Consider the following 19,472-nt stretch of genomic DNA (forward strand, 5'->3'; position numbering starts at 1 on the left):
TTTTCAAACATTATGGGAATTTTAAAAATTTACAGTAACACTGTGAAATTGCTGGTAAATTCTTTAACCTACTGACAGCTGGATGGTAACACCTCTGATCCTTCTCAAGCTAAATATTACATTGGAGCTGAAAAGAGGCTCGACTTTTTGATTAACAAGAAAGTGAAACACTTGTCAAACTCACTCAGGAGGTTTGTTTTCATATTTTTAGAAATGCAGTCAAGCAAGAGAATTGTATTATTCTTGCTTCCCTAATCAAAACTTCCAGCTTTCTCCTGAAAATATTTCCTTTCCTCCTCTACAGTCCTTTTTTCCCACTTCACTATAATTTTCCAGTATTATATTGAACTTCCACGGTTTTATTTCATCCCTAAAATTTACTTTTTTTTGTCTTTAATGCCCCTCTTTGTACTTTTGACTGTTATACAGTGTCCTGGGACCCTAAAGCAGCTGCAATTCATGTATTTTTCTCCATTTAAATATAAAATTGTCAAGAGAGGGTGGAAGAACACAACTGAACAGCACAGTACCTGCAGCTACGGGCTGTTCCTGAGGGTTACTGAGGTCCATCCTGGGCTGTGAATCTGCAAAAGACAGAAAAGCAGCCTGAGCTGTCTAATATTTAAAACAGTTCACAACACAGTTGTTACAATCTTATAAATTCCCGTTTTCTTGGCTGAAAGTAAAATTGAAAAAGAAAACGTTTCAAAGAAATAAAAACCAAATTAGTATCATGCTTCACTTCTTTATATCCTGAGCACTGGCCTGTGACCAGAAAAGGGATTAAGTATGATTTTCTAACTTCAAAAATTATAGAACAGAGTACCTTAAGCTTTTGATTTACTCATCGAGTACCCTGTGAGCACAGTGCAGCCGTAGGAACTCTGTAACAAGTGAATTCCTCTAAAGCACAAAGATATTTTTACATTCTTTTTCCAACACAAAGGGAAACCCCCATTATCTTCACAAGATCTGCTTGGTTTTCATGGGAATGCAAGTCTAATTCCCACTGAGAAATTCCAAAAGGGATCAAATGCTAGGAATTTTAAACATTTTTCAGACAAATGAATCCCCGTGCAGCCTGGTTTCCCAGCGTGCTGGGGGCTCAGCAGATCTCTGAATCCAGCACAAGCTGCAGGTTCCCATTGCCCAGTGCCCAATGTTCAGCTCTTGAGTTGAATTGGAGGCACAGACCTGAGCTGTCCCATTATTTCTTTACTCCAGACCTCCCTGCCTTGAGATTTCATTCTTAGGAGGCTGAATTCTTAACACAGACACAGTTACCTGTTTCCTTCCTCCTTTCTTTCCTGTAGCTTTTTCCCCCCTCTTTATTTTTTTTTTACATGCCATAACATCTTTTATCAGCTTTGAACCTAAAAAATAATCGTTTCTGGACCAGGAAAATTTCTTCCTGGCAGTTACATAACAGAAACACCCAGGCAGTGGGCATGAGGTGTTAACCACGGGTGACATTTACCCCATAATTATCTGTCTTTACCTCCTCTGCATATGGAACTTTTTTGTGGTCTCTGCAACGTTAAAATATAAAGCTCTGGTAACTCTCCAGCGAGGCAGCATGGTATCAGAAGAAGTACTCCAAAAAAACTGCATGAATAGAGGGGGGGATAATGTGTGCAACAAAATAGAGGCCTTGCATCATAAAGATAGTCACAGAATTAAATGACAGAAAGTTCAGATATTTATTGAATCGATATTTTGAAGTAAATAAGAAAGAACTGTATGGTTATATCCCTTAATTTCTCATTTTCATTCTATTATGCCAGGAAAATTGAGGTACAAAGAAGCAAATGGACTAATTTATACAGCAAATAACAATGAGAAAACATCAGTAATTTCTGGGAAAATGAACAAATTTTTTTCTAATATTGATTTTAACTTTACATTGCAATAAGTTGCCCAGAGCAGCTGTGGCTGCCCCATCCCTGGGAGTGTCCAAACCAGGCTGGGTGGGGCTTGGAGCAGCCTGGGATAGTGGAAGGTGTCCCCTGCCCGTTGCAGGGGTGGAACTGGATGAGCTTTAATGTCCTTCCATCCCCAAACTGTGATTCCATGAATACAGACACTTAAATTACACAAGCCCTTGTAATTCTGCACATAAGAAAATGAAATCTCCCTTATTCTGCAAGGTGATTTTGGTTTTAATTGCATTCAGAATCCCTGCACAGTTGCTCCATCTGGGTGATGGGGGTCAAAACCCCCGCTGAAGCCCCAAGGTGCTGTTGAAACCTTGGCAGCAATTCTGCATTTCCCTGAGCTCCAAGGAGGTCATGGAAGAAAAAATGAGAACCTCAACATGACTGCTTGAATTCCAATAATTCTACATAGAATCTAGGTAACTCTATGTTTTTAGAAACCATTGGATTCTTCAGCTTTGCCTGGTAGCTGCAGGACAACTTTCTGAAGAACAGCATTGCCTGAACCCCATGAGAGCCAAGCAGGACCTGCTCAGCCTCCTCAAACCCTCATGTCCTCCCTGCTGAGATGGAGTCTGTGAATTGATTCATATTTTGTTGAACACAAAATATTGATTCATATTTTGTTGAACACAACAGTTTCATGCCCATGATGGCTGCTGGGCAGGATAACCCTTCAGAAGAGATAAGAACAATGACACACCATAGAATGTTTCTCTTCTTGCTTGAGAAACATCCTGGTCTTTGGCTCACTTTCAAGGCTCTGCCCTCCCCTCACCAGCACCTGGTTTCCTTACAGCACCAATCTCCAGCAGCTTCTCAGAGCCTTAGTGGTCTCTTCATATTTAACCTCAGGTCTCTCTCCTATCCTAAGCCATATCCATCATGGTGACAGGACAGCATGTGAGTAGATTCCACCCTTGGTTCTATACTAATAAAGTTCTTTTTCTACCAAATTTTTCTGTTCAGAAAAACACAAGGCAGGAAATCACTTACAGAACACGTTTGTCTTCCCAAGCTTCAAAGAGCTCCAGTGGCTGGGGTGCATGGGAAGAGGACGCTGCTCTCTGTGTGCTGCAGCTGAGGCACAATGTGCATTTACAAAGCAGAAGTAAAATTCATGTGCTTTCGAAAGCAATCCTTGGCCATCCTGTGTTCTACACCGATAGGCAAAGGGAGCCAAAATATTCAAATAACTTGCTAAAAAAATGCTGTGGTATTTTAGTATGCAACACTATTCATACTTTATCCTGGTATTTGACCAGAACAGCCAAGCAGAAATTTAACCCCCCTAAAATGGATATTTTTCAAATCACTGATGACCCTATTTCCTTTCTGTCCTTAATACAGACTGGGAGGTATATTTTGGATTATTAAAATTTCACCTGTTTGTCCCCAAAATGAAACCAGAATGCTGCCTTTTTCCTGCTGGCTGCACTTTTCAGCTCAACAGCACAGGGAAGGAGACACCTTTGAAAGTCCCATCTGCTCTTAGTCCTTCCATCACAATAGACAGAGCAGAAACAGTTTCCTTGTCTGAAGTCAGTATGTACACCACTCAACCTCTTCCACTCCAACAAGTTTTTCACCTTCAATCCACACTGGGCCATGAAGGAGAGAAATTTTAGCTGATGTCTCCACTGAATATACTTCATCATCCACAGCCTCCATGGCTTTCTGAAGAAGGCACCTGGGCCAAGTAAACTCTTTATGAGGTCTCTGATATTTTGCTGCTTTTAAGCATCATGCAGCATGTGAAATGTCACGGGTATTTTAAGTGCACATATCGTTTGGGAAGAAATCCTGATCAGCACTGATATTATACACTGATCAGCAGTGTGTAATTAAGGATATTTTTCTCATATTGGTGCATACGACCTTTGAAACCCAGCAGAATAATTCAGTGATTCAATATAGGATATCCTGATTTACAGAAAATCCTGAGCTGGAAGAAATCCACTGGGATCATCGAGATCCAACCTGTTGATCCAAGCCCAGAGCCTGGAGATGAGAGCTCCAGCTGGACAGTTCTTTTGGCAGCCACAAAACCAAACCACTCATGGAGAAATACAATCAAGTTAATGACAAATTTTGGTTCAAACACCCACCCTTACCAGGGCCTGTCTGCTGCTCTGTGACCCTACCAAACCTCCACACACTGGGTGTGGAAAATCCGAGTCAGCCACGTTATCCCTCTGTCCTCAGGGCACGGAGATTTGTCCAAGACCCAGGGAAACACTCCTGAAAGTTACTGTATCCAAGGATAACACATTACAGCACTAACTTCATCCCCAATCCAGCACCCTCAGGCACATTAATGGATCCTCATCATCCTCAATACAGATCCAAAACCTGAAGGATCATTTCCATGTTCGCTTTGAGAGCACAAGAAGTAAGAACACCAAAGAAAGGATTTCTTAGATAACCTCAGTTAGAGTGAAACCCTGTTCTTTTCTAATTGCAGACTATTCCAACACGCCTCACAAACTTTCCCTCCCAAAAAGACAGCAATCCCAACTCGATCAAGAAAATGAAGCTGCATTTTTAGGTGGCAAAGTGCCCCCAAACCCATCCTTTCAAATCATCAGTTACTTCTTTCCAACAGCAACATTCTCGATTCAGTCAGATTCAATGAGTGATTATTTACAGGAAAATAGTTTAAAAGCCTTCAGCAAAGGAAAATGCATTTTTAAATAGGCATCTGCAGCTAACTTAAAATAACCAAAAGCCTCAAGTCATTGAGACAGGACAGAATCTAAACTGGAGCCCTTAAAGCACTGAAATAAGAATCTCCACCTTTGAAACAAGAAACCAAGTGATGCTTTGCAAAACTTCTTTGCCAGGATTGTTAAAAACACCAGAAATACTGCTTTTCTATGACAGGTAATTATTCCAGAACCCAATATTAACTCCCAGATCAGTTTTGGCTGACTCTGAATATTATGGGCACGTTTTACAGGTGACAAGAAAGAAGACATCCTTGAATTCGTTAAACCCCAGAATATGAACAGCAGGGAAAGCACGCTCTAAACCCTGGCTTTATCACGCACTTTGTGATATCTCCGAAATTAAACAGAGACGGGGCAAAAAGCCCCGTTCGTTTCCCGTTTAATTGCTACACGCGGCTCGATTTCTTTTCCAGAACCTGCGAATTGTTTGCAGCAAGCGCTGAAGAAGCGGCTGAAAGCCCTCGGGCGATGGAGCCGCTGCGAGCCCCGGCGGGACAGAGGGTCCGGGGGAAGAGCGGGGTCGTTTCTCACCTTCCATGCTCCGTTCGCCGGTCCCAGCTCCACCTGCCCGCCCGGGCTCGGGACTGCCGGCGGAGCGCACCGGCCTCGCCTCCCGCCCGTCTCCGTGACATCCGGCGGGGCGCTCGGCGGGCGGAGAGCGGCGCCGGGTGGCGGGGAGAGGAGCGGACCCGGTCCCGGTGCCGGCTCCGGTCTCGGCTGCCTCGGAGCCGCTGCTGGTGCCGCTCGCAGGGGAGTCCCGGCCCTCGGGAAGGGCAAGGGGGGGCTGGAGATCGGGGGAGCCCCCAGCCGATTTCGTCCCCAGAATGGACACACCCCGCACTGCGTGTTAAAGTTATGGTTGAGATAACAGTGAAGAGAACTTAGGTTGAGATGGTTTTCTATTTAGCAGGAAATCAAAGTAGAAAGTTCTTCAATAAAATGAAACAAATATGAATTTCAAAGTCCTCTAGTACAGACTCCAAAAAGGGGCTGATTCCACACTGGGCTTGAACAGGGCTCTGAGGATCCCTGCTGAGGCAGAGGGTAGCAGCAGGTGACATTCAGAGGTCACTCCAGGCCCCAAACCAGTTAATGAAGTGAGGAGTGAAATCGGGATCTGAGCTCATCACTTGGATCTAAACCCAAAGGCAGCAAGCACAAATTATCATAGATCAGGAGCAGGATAACAACATGGAAACATGATTCTCCTACTCACTTCCTGTGGGGTGCCAACGGCTGCTTCATACACTGCTGCTTTTCCATTGCTTGGAAAAAAATTCTAGAAATAAAATGTTAAAAAAAAAAAAAGTGGGATAATCAAGCAATTCTTGGCTATTCTTAATCTCTGTAACCTCTTTCCAGAATAATTTATTAATTAGGCAGGTTTCCTGGTTCTACAAATTTTAAGGAAGACCTGGGATTGCTGTGCAGCAATCAGAAACCTCTGGTTTCCATCCCAGGATTATCCACGGCCATTTTCTCAAACTGCCAGATTTGTTCTCTGATTTAAATCCCTACTTTCCCTCATGTTTGCCCTCAGAGAAACAATTGTATCTTCACTCTATTTTTATTTTAAGTGCACCAATCAAACAAGCCTGGTTTTCCCAGCCAATAAAAACAGCCTTGTGGGAATTGTGACCCTCCTTAGTGTGATCCCACCTTTGGATCACTCACCTGAAAGATCAGAGACAGAAACTGTGGTCTGCAGGCTCTCCAGAGCCCTGCAACAGGTCCTTTACCCGACTCTGCACTCCTGGAAATCTCTCTACATATTTCCTAGGATAAAATATTCAGCTTTTTAATGTCTACTCACTCCATGATCAAGTTTACAACTGCAGACTTTTGGCCTTTTCAATCATTTCCTACTGATACTCTATTAACCAAAAAAAAAACCCCCACCAAAACAAAACAAAAAACCAAAACCAAATATAACCCCAAACCCAGTAATCCAGGTTTAAAACACAAATATAAATACCTGAATTCACATTTTGTCCTATTAAATCCTCCCTGCAACACTTCCTGTTCTTAAAAAGTAACCCATTCCCCTTCTCCCCCTCTAAAGCTTACAAATCTATAATGAAAATTTACCAGTCTGGGAGTTAGAAATATTATAGCATTGAAAATAAATGGGTCATTTGGCTAAAGACACTGACTATGAGTTTATAAAGAACCAAAACTGCAGCCAAAGCTTTATAGTAGAGCTACTATTTCATAATAATTAGCAACCTGAGGACTGATGGGCTGTGCAGGACCTGAAAGGAGCTATAAACATCCTTAGGAGCTGAGGCTGCTCGGGCTGAAATATGACACGTTTATAGCAGACACGTTACAAACTGAATCATTTTGCCTGCACAGTGTCAGCATGAAATGTTCACTTTGAGTAAAACTGAAAACATTCAGCACATGGGAACGTGGGATTGTCTGAGGTGGTCCCAGTTCTGACCTGCTCAGCAGCTCAAGGACATTAAAAATGAAAACCCTGACACAGTTCTTAGACTTTAACTGACCACTTGAGTCAATGTGTTGGTCTAAGGAAGAAGAAAGGTTGAGTAGAACTATTTTCCATCAATAACTTGATACCTCCTTTTTCACACTTTTATTTTTGCATTTTTACCAATTTTTTTTCTTTTCTTTATTGAAGGAAACTCATAACTTAAATGCTGTTTTTACATAGAAGCATTAAAACTTTCACAGCTCTCTGTAAAAATAACTCTTATTCCCATGTTGGTTGTTCCATATTTGTTATGCAAATACTGTGACATCATTTTTGGACACTAGCATGGTCTGGAGTGATAAATATGACCTAGGTAGGTAGAATAAATACTATTTTGCTAATTTCCAGAGGCTTGGCCACCGTTCTGCTCTTGAGTGTCTCGGAGTGTGCAGGGCAGTCAAACACGAGGACCCTCCGTGCCCTGTCAGCGGATTCTGCAGTGCTTTTGTATCACCCGCTCTAGAAACAAAATAGTTACATGTTTAAAAGTTTCAAAGACATAGCAAGTTTTCCAAAACATGTAACTGACTTGAAAGTCACTTGCAGTGATACTGTGGCATTTGGGTTCATTTTTCAGCCAACGCTATTCCCCCCGGCGCTAACTGTCAGTCGCAAGTGGCAGAATCATGGAATCCTAGAGGAGTTTGGGTTGGAAGGGATTTTAAAATTTAAAAACCACCCAGCTCCACCTCTGCCATGGCAGGGATACCTCCCACTAGCCCGGGTTTCTCCAAGCCCTGTCCAACCTGGCCTTGGACATTTCCAGGGACAGCTTCCCTGGTAAATCCATTCCAGGGTCTCACCACCCTCACAGATCAGATTTTCTTTCCAATATCCAATTTGAATCTCCCCATTTTAGTTGAAGCCATTACCCTTGTCCTATCACTTCAGACCCTTGTCCAAAATCCTTTTCCAGCTCTCTTGGGGCCCTTTTAGGTGCTGAAAGGGATGGGTTTTTTTGCTTTTAAGTGGAAAAATATGTGTCCTGTAATGACTTTCTACAGAAACCTGCAGCTGGAGAACACCCAGTACTCACAGCCCCTCAGGAGGAAAAGCCACAGGATGTGCCCAGCTCTTACTTTCAGTCTTTCTCACGGCAAGTGACAGAAACACAGAATGGTTTTGATTGAAAGGGACCTTAAAGCCCATCCAGTTCCCCCCTCTCCCCCTCCATGGACAGGAACACCTTCCACAGCCCAGGGCAGGTTGAGCACTGACAGACCAAGCCGTGATGGAGCCTCTTCCCCCCCTTCTCCCCCTGTACTTCCCTCTCCTTGTCCCACAGCCGGAAAAAAAAACACTTTAGAGTCAAAAACACAGCTCACTGCGCACTGTGGAGGAGCGATGTGGGGCTGAAGGGTGACAACGGACGCGGGAGGGGTTGGCCGGGGCCGTCCTTCGCTGCCAAGCGCCTCAGGGGCCCGAAAGCGAGAAAACATAAAAAAAACCTCCCCAAAACTAAATACTCTTTAAAAAATCTCAGTGAAATGCTAGGTGAGGATGTTTTTAAAACCGTATAAAAAGCACGGGGCGTGGGCGAGGGAGCGGAGAAGGAGCGAGGGACCCCGGCGGGGACACCTCACCCTTCCCGCCCTCAGCCCTGAGGGGAGGAAAAAGGGCGGGAAGCGCCGAGCGCGCGCGGGCATGGAGGCGGGCGGGGGGGGGGCGGCGGGGAGGGTCCGTTAGCGCCCCCTCGCGCCCGCCGCGGCCGTTGTGAGGGGCGGCGGGAGGATGGCGGGGGGCGGCGGGCGGCCCCGCTGTCCCCCGGGCGTTCTCCTCGGCGTGGCGGCCGTGGTGGTGGCGGCAGGATGGGGTGAGAGGGACTAGGGGTGGGAAAACAGCTGTGGGGGTGTGTTGGTGCGAGGGCGGTCCGCTCAGGGGGTGCTAGAGGGGGTCATCTGAGCTGGGGGGGGTCCCCATAGAATATTCCCTCTGAGGGGCAGATTGAGGCCCCTCGTGAGGGGACAGAGTGAGCTCCAGTGATACCCCATCGGTGGGACATCTCCACTCTGAAGGACAAATGTCCCCAAAAAAGCTTCTCAGAGTGGGAGATGCAGCCTCTCAAGAGCAGACAGGTGGGTTTCATTGATACCCCATTGGTGGGACATCTTCACTGTGAGGGAACAAATGTCCCTAAAAAACCTTCCCTCACAGTGGGAGATGAAGCCCCTCAAGAAGGGACAGGTGAGCTCCATTGATACCCCATTGGTGGGACATCTCCACTGTGAGGGACAAATGTCCCCAAAAACCTTCCCTCAGAGGGACAAATGTCCCCAAAAAACCTTCCCTCAGAGTGGGAGATGAAGCCCCTCAAGAGGGGACAGGTGGGCTTCATTGATACCCCATTGGTGGGTACTGCTCCACTGTGGGGGAAAAATGTCCCCAAAACCTTCCCTCAGATTGGGAAATGTCCCCAAAAAACATTCCCTCAGAGGGACAAATGTCCCCAAAAAACCTTCCCTCAGAGTGGGAGATGAAGCCCCTCAAGAGGAGACAGGTGGGCTTCATTGATACCCCATTGGTGGGACATCTCCACTGTGAGGGACAAATGTCCCCACAAACCTTCCCTCTGAGGGACAAATGTCCCCAAAAAACCTTCCCTCAGAGTGGGAGATGAAGCCCCTCAAGAGGGATTGCCATAGGTTCCAGTGACACCCCACTGTCCCCCAGGCTCAACCCTGGGACACAATAGTCAGGCAGGACCACCCCAGTGTGCCCATGGCCTGAAAAAAAGCCCCTATTTCCAATAATTTCTGCCTCTTCTGGGGATTCTTGTCACAAAAACCTTCATGCCCGACATCAGCCTGCTGTTTTCCAGAAGGGAAAGGGCTGAGAGATCCCTGCCCTGTGTCTGCTCAGGGTCATACTACAGAACCTTCACTTTCTAGTCAGATTTTATAACTACTTTAGTGGCTTTTTGCAAAGAGGAAGGTTCATCTGGTCTGGAACCTGATACACCCAGGCAGGTTTACAACATGGACACTAAAACAATTCAAAAGTGACAGGTCAAAAACAAGGGCTCCTGCTTGTTCTAAGAAAAAAACATAGGAAAAAAGGAGAAGTAAGGCAAATTAAACAAAATGAGACAAAAGCCAGGGTGAAATAAAGGAATAACAATCACACATTTAGATTGATCTCTGATATTTCCATTACCTTTCCCTGCAGTGAGAGCAGAACAGAAGGAAGAGCAATCTATTGATTTAATTGGGAAGAATGAAGTTTATGGTGACATCAGGCATGAAGGTAAACATGTCATTTTTTCCTATCTAGATTTAATTTTCACTAGAATTTGTAGTTTTAAGCCCAGGAATCATTATGTAGCACCAGTACACATGGAACATCATATGCACAGGAACAAGAGAAAGGGGGGGTGGAGATGGAAATATATTTTGTCCCATAGTGCTGCTGGAAGCACTGATGAAAATTTAACATCTAAATGAGGGTTTCACTGAAAATCTGGTGCTTTTTTTATGCCTGTACGACAGTTTGTGTGTGGGACACAAGTGTCTCCCTCCAACAGTCAGCACCAGCCACACTGTGGACAGTTCCAGGATATTAATTAAGAACAAATGGAGATTAATCTTTAATATTACACTTTGCAAGTCCAAAATTGAAAAATACACTTCAAACACAATTTTCAATTAGGATTTGTTTTTGGTTGTTTTTTTTTTTGTGATTTCATTCTTTGTCAGCATTTTCCATCATTTACCTGATTCTGTGTTGCAGTGAATGTGTATGTTAAGGTGTTCACAAACAGCCCATTCCTGGTCTGTATGGATTTGGCTCTTTCTCAAGAAAGAATAATAGATCCCAACTATTTGTGGACTGGTCCAGATGGAAGAGTTTTACAAGGTTAGTTCAAACTAAAAATATCACATATTTTTCTTCTTTCTATTCACACCCCCCAGTGGTTTCTTAGCCCTTTGCCAAATATTTCCACAAGTTCTGACATTAAACTCCATTTCCCTTCTCCCTCTAAAAGTTACAAATACTTTTGCTAAAAAGGAAATTTGTAGTAAATCCTAAAAGTGATAAACTTTAGATAATTTCAGGCTAAATGATTATCTGATCATTTAAATCATTTCAGCATCATGATGCACAGGAGCAAGATTTCTTCTTCAAATATTCTAAATGCATCAAAAAGTGGACATTTCTGGTAATGCAATATTTCTATTTTAGGGCAAAGCTATGTGAATCTGACAGAGACAGGGAAGCTGATGGTGATGGGTTTCATGGTACCAATGTCTGGTGCCTACACTTGCACTCTCTCCCACAAAGTCATCGAAACCACAACACAGGAAGAAATAGAAATGGTTGAGGCCTATAAATTCATGGTTTATGGTAAGATTGCTAAGCTAGGAGTAAGCACATTGGTGGGTTTGTGAGGCTTGATTTAAAAAAAACACACCAAAATAATTAAAATTTTATCCTGGAATAGAAAATAAATTTTTTACTTATAGGCACACATGCACCTTTTCATGGTTTTGGAAAAAGTTTAATATTCATGTTCCCAAGGATATATGGCAATAAAATAATCTCTGCCCTTAGGTATAGAATTAACTGCAAGAATTCCAGAGTTATCTGAGATCTGCACTCCAGCCCCCTCCACCTCTTGTAACCACTCTTCACCAACATCACTTCCCACCCACAACATAACAACCAAAAAATGCTTGAGAAACACTAACTTTGAAAACAATAACAAAATTCCTCCTACACCATAATTGCATAGAATTGGCACCAATCTGTTTCAGACACACAGCTTTGCAGACATGCTGGTTCTGTGCCATTTTCCTATTTACCTCCTTTTTTGTTTTTGTCATTTGGCAACAGTCTCCATTAAGCACATAAATTCCTGTAAACTTCAAACTAAAATATCTCTTACTATTGAGTCAGCTCTGTCAAGGACAAACACGTTATGACACAATTAATGACAGTGCTTTATTTATTTCTTTACTTTTGAATAAAAGCCCATATTTCAGATACAAAACCTGATAATCTAAGATTCAATCTGTGATTACAGCCCAGATTCACACCCAAGCCATTTCCTCCCAGCCTACAGGGAAGCTGACCATGCCTATCAGGTGTCTGTTCGCTTCAGCACAACGGCTTGCAGGCTGAGAAACAACGACTTGTTCATCAAGATATTAAAGAAAATCCTCAACAGCAGCATCTCCCACCTGACCTGCCACATCACAGGCTCATCCTACAAGTGCCACTCCATCAGGACACCAAAGGACAGCCTCCAGTATGAGCTGTTTGTTCATTTTCTAGGTAACCGATTTCAGTGCTTGTTTGGGAGGGATTGTTTTTTGTTATGAGCAACTTGTGAGTGCTACAAACAATGTCTGAAAAACAGCAGAGTCAAGAGTACCTCTGAAAGTTGTTCCGGGTTTGATTTTTTTTTTTTTGGAGTCCCTGTATTTTTTGTTGTTGCCCACAGATGGAGCTAAAACGCAGTTTTTATGTTAAATTTAGCGTTCAACTTTTTACAATCCTAGCGAGAGCTGTGATTACCAAGGTTAGAGAGGATTGCTGAAAGGAGACAGCCCATAATATGCCCTAATGCCACTGTCATATTTAGGTTTTCAGGATTTGATTTTTAGTAAGTCTGGGACCACTCTGGTTTTAGAATCACAGAATGATTTGGGTAGGAAGGGACCTTAAAGCTCATTCAATTCCCCCCTGCCATAGGCAGGGACACCTTCCACTGGACCAACTGGAAAGTCCCATCCAGCCCAGCCTTGAATTTTTTGCTTGATTCTAGGAAACTGCACAGAGCTAAAGCAAGAGCCTCACAGCTCCCTCATGGCAATACTGAGGTGGTTTCACCTCACAAACAAGTTAAATCAGCTGCTGCTGCCTTGAGTTAGAGATGGTTTATCACTGAGAGAAGGAAATTATTCTTTAATTCTCTGACCACATTCACACCTGTATCTGTTCTCACCACACAGCAAGAGGGGCCATCCAACAGGCTATGGAACAGTTTTGTGGTTGTTTTTCCCTAAGTAAAGTCAAGAAACTTTCATGACCCAAAGATTTTTAATTTTACATAAAACTTCAGCCCTTTTAGGACACCGAGGTTGCTCTGTGAGACATTCATTCCATTCTCTCAGCTCGGACTATTTCCCCCCAACTCTGTACTGACTGACCTCTGACTCCCACCAAACAGAGGAAGGAACTGGACAGAAACCACAAGGACCTAATCTATCATTTTTCCCCCTTTTCATGGATCTTTTTTCCTCCATCCACAGTCAATCCATTTGCACCAGGATGGGAAGAAGTTTGCCAGGAGTTTCCTTACGACTGTGAAGATGTGACAAACAGGAGAGTCCGACAGGTTCTGTGTCAGTCACCTCGTGTCTTCTCTGCCTCTTTAACACCCACCTCTGCCTTAGCTCCTGCAGATATGACTGCTAGTAATCCATCTTTAGCCAGATTTTGTGGGATTAATATTGTAAGTGATGATTCATGGATTTCAAATAATTCCATTCAGGAAGAAAAATGGGTTTAGAAGTCAAATTGATACAAATAGCTTTAAAAAAAACCAGTTAAAACATCAGGCTCATTACTTGCTTTGTATTTGCTTCTAATAATAAAGAAGGATAAACATTATTATTTATATTGAGCTTCCAGTCCTGTAAATGAAATTTTTGATTTATGATTTGGTCAATGGAATGCAATTTAAAGTAAGTCTACTGTAGCAAATTTCTAAAATCTGTTCTCTCTGCCTTCTAAATATTAAATCCTGGGATCAGCTCACATCCTAGGTCTGAATCCTGGCCCCTTGAAGCCAAGGATCACTCCCAGTTAAGGTGACAAGTCAGTATGTGGAAATCAGGACCAGAAAATATTTCCTGATATTTTTAAATCAACAAAAATCAACTGACTATGCTTTTATTCTCCCAATACTTCTGAATTTTAGGCAGCAGAGCGAATTGGGAAGTTTTTCCATCAGCTGAGGCAGGTTTTGAAGTATGAGTTTCAGGCTGTTCCTACAATCCAGTACGTGGACAACAGCTTCTCCATGACTCCCATCGACAGCTGTCGGCCAGGTTTTGGGAGAAACCACCACACCCACCAGAACTGTGCCAGCTGCTGTGGTAAATATAAAATACATCCTTTGAAATATAGCTCATTGATTTAAATATAGCTGATTAGAGCTGGGCACAGAGCTCTGGGGAGGATTAGGGAAATATTGGGGTCAAAAGCAGGGATATTTCTGTTCATCCTTTGGGAGGATATTCACATTATAGTTATAAAGTAATGATAGGAAATGAGCCAGTGGAGCATGTCAGTGCATTCACAGGTGTGGTTGCATTTCCAATCAAAGTAGAAGTAGTGCAGTGGGTTTCTTTCCTTCCAGGTGTCACTGGTGAGTGACAATCCTCAGGATCCAGAGCCCATAAGAAACAATTCCCCTCATGGAAGTCCTGCTAGAAAATTCTCTGCTGATTTTTCAAGTTCTTCTGCAGCACCTGCTGCAGGATGTAGAGTTGGGGCAGGGGGCAGGGGATTTAGCCAGAGGCTCAGGGAGCTCTGGAAGGGTAGGAGCTCCCACAGGGCACTGGGAAGGCTCACAGGGATGTCTGATGCCCCCCCTGAGATGGGGGGAAAGTGGCTGGAACCCCAACTCTGTTCTCTTCACAGTGGTTTGTGGTCCTGGAACTTACAGTCCCAACAATGAGGTGACGTGTAGGACCTGTGCCAGGCCTGAAGCCAGAATGTATGGAGCAAAATCCTGTCATTAAACTGGCAGAGACTGGAAAGCCAAAGAGCAGCTGTGAAAGAATTCTTGGTGTTGTGGTGCTCTTTTCATTTTAGCTGCCAATCCTGGAATCCTCTGTTCTCTTTGGAACAAAACATCCGCATTCATACACCCCTAGGTTTTCCGGTGTTCAGGGACCCCTTAGACTGGAAAAAGCACTGCTTAAAACACAGTGTTCATGCAAGGAAAACGAATTAAATGGGAAAAAAAGGAAGTTTGTCACGTGGCTTAGTGCAGAGTCTGTTACTTGGTGGTGACACCAGACACGCCACAGCTTTGTGCTGCTCAGAGAGCACAAAGGAGCTGCAAACAATTCCAGGCAGGATGGCAGGTGGCTGTGGTGGAGTTATGTGCCAGACTGGCATATGCCAAAATCTCTGTGAGGAATTTCTAGCAGATATTAACAGAAGTATTTGATCTTTGAGATTTAAAAGCATTACGTTCCCCCCTTCTTTTTTTTTTTTTTTTCCCCACATTTCTTCATTTCTTTCACTGTTTCTGAAATGTTCCAGCCTGGACATGAGGAGAAAGGAAAATCAGATCTCTAAGACAAAAGAGAGGGTGAGTAACAGGTTACACAGCCCAGCATTCAGGAGGAGTAAGAACCTAGGTTATGGTTCTCTCCTTGTCCCCAGAATAAAGATGGAATATTCCAGAGGGAAGCAGAGAATCTGCAGAGCCTCTCCACCTCCTCCTGCTACACCAAAGCCTCGTGCAGGGCCTGGCTGGCCCCAGGTGCTGCAGGAACAGCCAATCCTCTTACACCAGCTGGGAATTCCTGACCAGTTCACCGGATGATACAAATTGCCAAAGCACTGAGCTAATGGGAACGTTTTCTTCCCAGAGAAACCTCACCCCAAGCTGCTTTGGAAGGTTAGCTGCTGGATCTGCAGTGATCCATCACCCTGCTCACAGGATGAGTGAAGATTATTTGAACACTGTCAAGAACTTCATGTGGAACTCCAACTGTTCCCCAGCCCCAGCTGAGCCTCAGCTCCTGGAACATTGGCTTTCAGAGCTTCTTTCTAAGCTGCTCCCTGTGGGAGTTCCTACCTTCCAGACTCACTTTACTGAGGGACATCAGAGAACTCAGTTTCTTGAAAGCAGTGCCCAGCTTTCCTCCTTTTTTCACAAAGCAAAACTAAGTCAAGCAAAAGAAGCATCTCCCACTTAACCACCCTAACTTCTTACAACATTTCAAAATTCCTTGGTGGGTATTCATCCAAAAATCGACCTGATTCAACCCAGTTTAACTTATCCATAGTGACAGGAACACAGCAGGAGACAGCACGGGCACAGACCCCGCTCCGAGCTTTTCAGAGTCATTACTTATTAAATACTAAGGAATAAAGTGTGCTGTAATGAGCATTTCCACTGCCCTTGGGCTGATTATCCTGGCTGCCAACTGGACACTGTGCACAGCTCAGGCTGAGACAGATGAAGCAGCCGGGCTCAGCGGTGCTGCCTGCTTCTCTTGGCCTATTTCAGCAGGAGGAAATGCCACATGCATCAATTATGAGGGGAAAAAAGCTGTAAGTAGCTATTAAGTGCCATGGAGAGTCACAAATGAACTGTACTCCCTCCTGAAAGCTCTTACAGCACCTTCACTTCTTCAGTGGACCTCAAACTGAGTGGGAAAATTTAAGTTGGATACACAGAGGAAGTCCTTCCCTGTGGGGGTGCCCAGAGGAGCTGTGGCTGCCCCTGGATCCCTGGAAGTGTCCAAGGCCAGGCTGGGCAGAGCTTGCAGCAACCTTGGATAGTGGAAGGTGTCCCTGCCCTGACAGGGAGTGCAGCTGATGAGTTTTAATATCCCTTCACACCCAAACCATCATGATTCTAAAAGCAGAAAAATAGCTCAAATATTTAAGTATCACATTGCAAAGGAGTTTATGTCAGCAATCCTGTGGAGGCTCATAAAAACCTGACAGGAAGTGGCTTCTCTCTGACCTTTCCTGTGTGAAAGTCCTGTGCATCCGGCTGGAGCTGGGTGCCCGGGGCAGCAGCTGAGCCTTTCGTGGCTGACACCATCCCTCACACCTCTCTCTTCCCTCTCACACCTTGGGATGTACAAATCCCTGTGAGCAGCTCTCACCTCAACTCTTCCCATCCCTCTCTACCTCCCACAGCTGCAACAGCTTTGCAAGATCTTTCCTCACTGCTTTAAACCCTCCTCAAATCCTCTTCTTCTGCTTGGCTCTGGCTTTACAGGAGAAATCACAGAAAACTGGGCAGTGCCTGATGCTCTTGGTGAGGAGGGGCAACTCCATCACCCTTGTGAGGCTCAGCCCTTTGAACCCCCACTTTAACCTGCCCTGGTCCCACAGCTCCAACCTCACTGTGTGCCAAGGACCATCACACCACCTTGAGAGCACTGAGGAGTCCTCACAAAAAATAAATTTAGAACTTCAAACTTCCTGTCCTCTTCTTCACACAGACCTCCTGGATCTCAGCACGTACTGACAGCACACGAGAGCTTTGAAACATCCACAAATGGCAAAAATAACAGGAATAATCTGCCAGCTGGAAGCTGTAACCCATTGTTTTCCCATCAGAGCTGCCTGGAACAACCCACTTGAGGAACACTTAAGGAACACGTGCTCAAACATTCACTGCAGAGCTGCAGGCAGTGATGGGACTCATCCATCGGGTGACAGTGACACTTTGGCTCCCGTGGGAAAGTTCTCTTGTAACTCCCTGCAGCAGCTTCATTAACCACAAATTACTCTAAATTTAAGCCAAGAGGTGTTGAAGGAGCCACAGAGCTGCCCAGGACACAACTCATGGCCCCTGCTCACAGGTGATAAGGAGAGGGGCTGTGGGAAGCAGGCAGAGCAGGTGCCCTGGGATTGGCACATCCCAGGTACTCCTCACACCTGGCATGGATGTGGTGCAGCCCTGGCTAATCCATCCCCCAGGAATTCCTCCAAGGACAAAACCAGGAGCCATTTTGGTGGAAAGATGCTTGAAAACAAAGCTTGACCAAGAGTCGAGGATGTTCCAAGAGTGCCCAGGTGACACCGAAAGTGCCACAGACACAGATCCCTGGTGCTTCCACAGGAGGATGAAGCTGAGCCCCAGACCATGGATTCTGATGATCCTGGGTCTTCTAAGACAGGAAAAATACCAGGAAATACAACATTTCCCACTGAGAGTGAAAACTTTGAGGGTCACACAATTTTATTAATTGGTACAACTTCATCCTAAAAGAACAGCTGTTGGAAAATGCTCCCTGGACTCAGCCATGCCTGCCTTGGACAAGTGATGAGAGGGGAAATCACCAGAGAGTCTGGAGGGGAGTGTGTGGCTGGCTGAACCGCTGAGCTCTCAACCACAGGCACAGGAAGTGCTATTGTGATTTTTAGCTCTGCTTCATTTTCCTACTCACTGAAATTAAATTTTCTCCTGCCCAAGCCCAGTGACCACACGATGTGCCCAGCAGCCTTCCTAGAACCACTGGCATCATTGGATTAATGAGTCCTGTGCAGGCAGGGAACAAGAATGATTCATTATTGGCAGCAATACAGCTGTACATGGATTTTTTGGGGGGTGAAAGAAATAAATAAGGTCCCTGAATGAAAGGCGGGTGATGAAGTGTAGCCTGGCTTTAATCCCAGTATAATTGCTGCCATCACTCCTAATTATTGATAAATATTTTTCTAATTGTGGAAATTAAACAATTAGACATCCTTCCTTCCCTCTTGGAAATCGAATCTGTTCAAAGTTCAGGATGCAGTCTGGGAACACGCTCCACTTGTAGGCAGGGGAAAACAAAGCTTCTCCCAAAACTTCCTCCCAAAACTTTCTCTTGAAACCTCCCCCTGGCACCAGCCCTGCTGCTGGGAGCACGGACCCACCTCAGGGCATCCCCTGGCACATCCTGGGGGTTTCCTAGGAACACTCCTCCATCCCTGTGATCCCAAGGGATTCCAGGGCCAGGCAGGCAAAGAGTCATCCCTGCCAAGAGGATTCAGGTCACAGATCCTGCCCCAGTGACACGTTTTCCTCCATCCTGGAGAAGAGAGCAGGCTGGGCGGGCAGAGCTCCTTGGAAGTTAATAACGGAGATTTACCAGCGTGCTGGAACGCACAGAAGGAGGTCACGCTGTTAATTCTCCTGCTGCTGATCCCTGTGGATAAATCTACATCAGGAAACGAATTACCCAGAGAGGGGTATTAAAAGGGATGATTCTAATTATTTTCTGAAGGAGAAGCGCTGCCTTTAACGCTGAGCCCCTCGTACCCACCGTGCCAAGTGCCAGCTCCCACTCTCAGCAGGATCTGGCCCCATAGCACCTCACAACTGGAAAGAGTGGGATGAGAAAAATCCCTCCTTGAGATTGAAGGCATCTGGCAGGCTGTGTCCTCTGCTCCCGAGACCCCAGGTTGGCCACAGCACCGCCAGGAAATATCCCCATAAAGTCATTTTTCTGTTCTTCCCCATTCCCTGTCACACTTGATTAAATATCTGACAGTACTGACAGCCTAAATCCAGCACAATTCCATCCCACACCAAGTTACCTTCCCAAATCTTACTGCAGATTTTTGTTG

At 44.8% G+C, this 19,472-nt stretch overlaps 2 protein-coding genes across 2 annotated transcripts in view; one reads left to right on the plus strand and one right to left on the minus strand.

Annotated features, from left to right (window-relative positions):
• Positions 1–5,234, minus strand: part of IKZF3 (IKAROS family zinc finger 3) — a 35,705-nt gene extending 30,471 nt beyond the window's left edge. Inside the window, exons 1-2 of the mRNA XM_036398834.2 lie at positions 5,195–5,234; positions 531–584 (exon numbers count right to left, since the gene is read on the minus strand). Coding sequence (XP_036254727.1) covers positions 531–584; positions 5,195–5,201 — 61 coding nt within the window. The 5' untranslated portion in view covers positions 5,202–5,234. The remainder of the gene's footprint in view (positions 1–530; positions 585–5,194) is intronic.
• A 3,654-nt stretch (positions 5,235–8,888) lies between these two features.
• ZPBP2 (zona pellucida binding protein 2) lies at positions 8,889–14,905 on the plus strand. The gene is made up of 8 exons (XM_036399114.1): positions 8,889–8,970; positions 10,323–10,400; positions 10,884–11,009; positions 11,337–11,498; positions 12,210–12,428; positions 13,409–13,494; positions 14,080–14,257; positions 14,805–14,905. Exons 1-8 carry the CDS (start codon positions 8,889–8,891, stop codon positions 14,903–14,905), a joined length of 1,032 nt encoding a protein of 343 aa, XP_036255007.1.
• Positions 14,906–19,472: the final 4,567 nt, after the last annotated feature.

Source organism: Molothrus ater, chromosome 27, assembly GCF_012460135.2.
Source record: "Molothrus ater isolate BHLD 08-10-18 breed brown headed cowbird chromosome 27, BPBGC_Mater_1.1, whole genome shotgun sequence".
Taxonomy (NCBI): Eukaryota; Metazoa; Chordata; class Aves; order Passeriformes; family Icteridae; genus Molothrus; species Molothrus ater.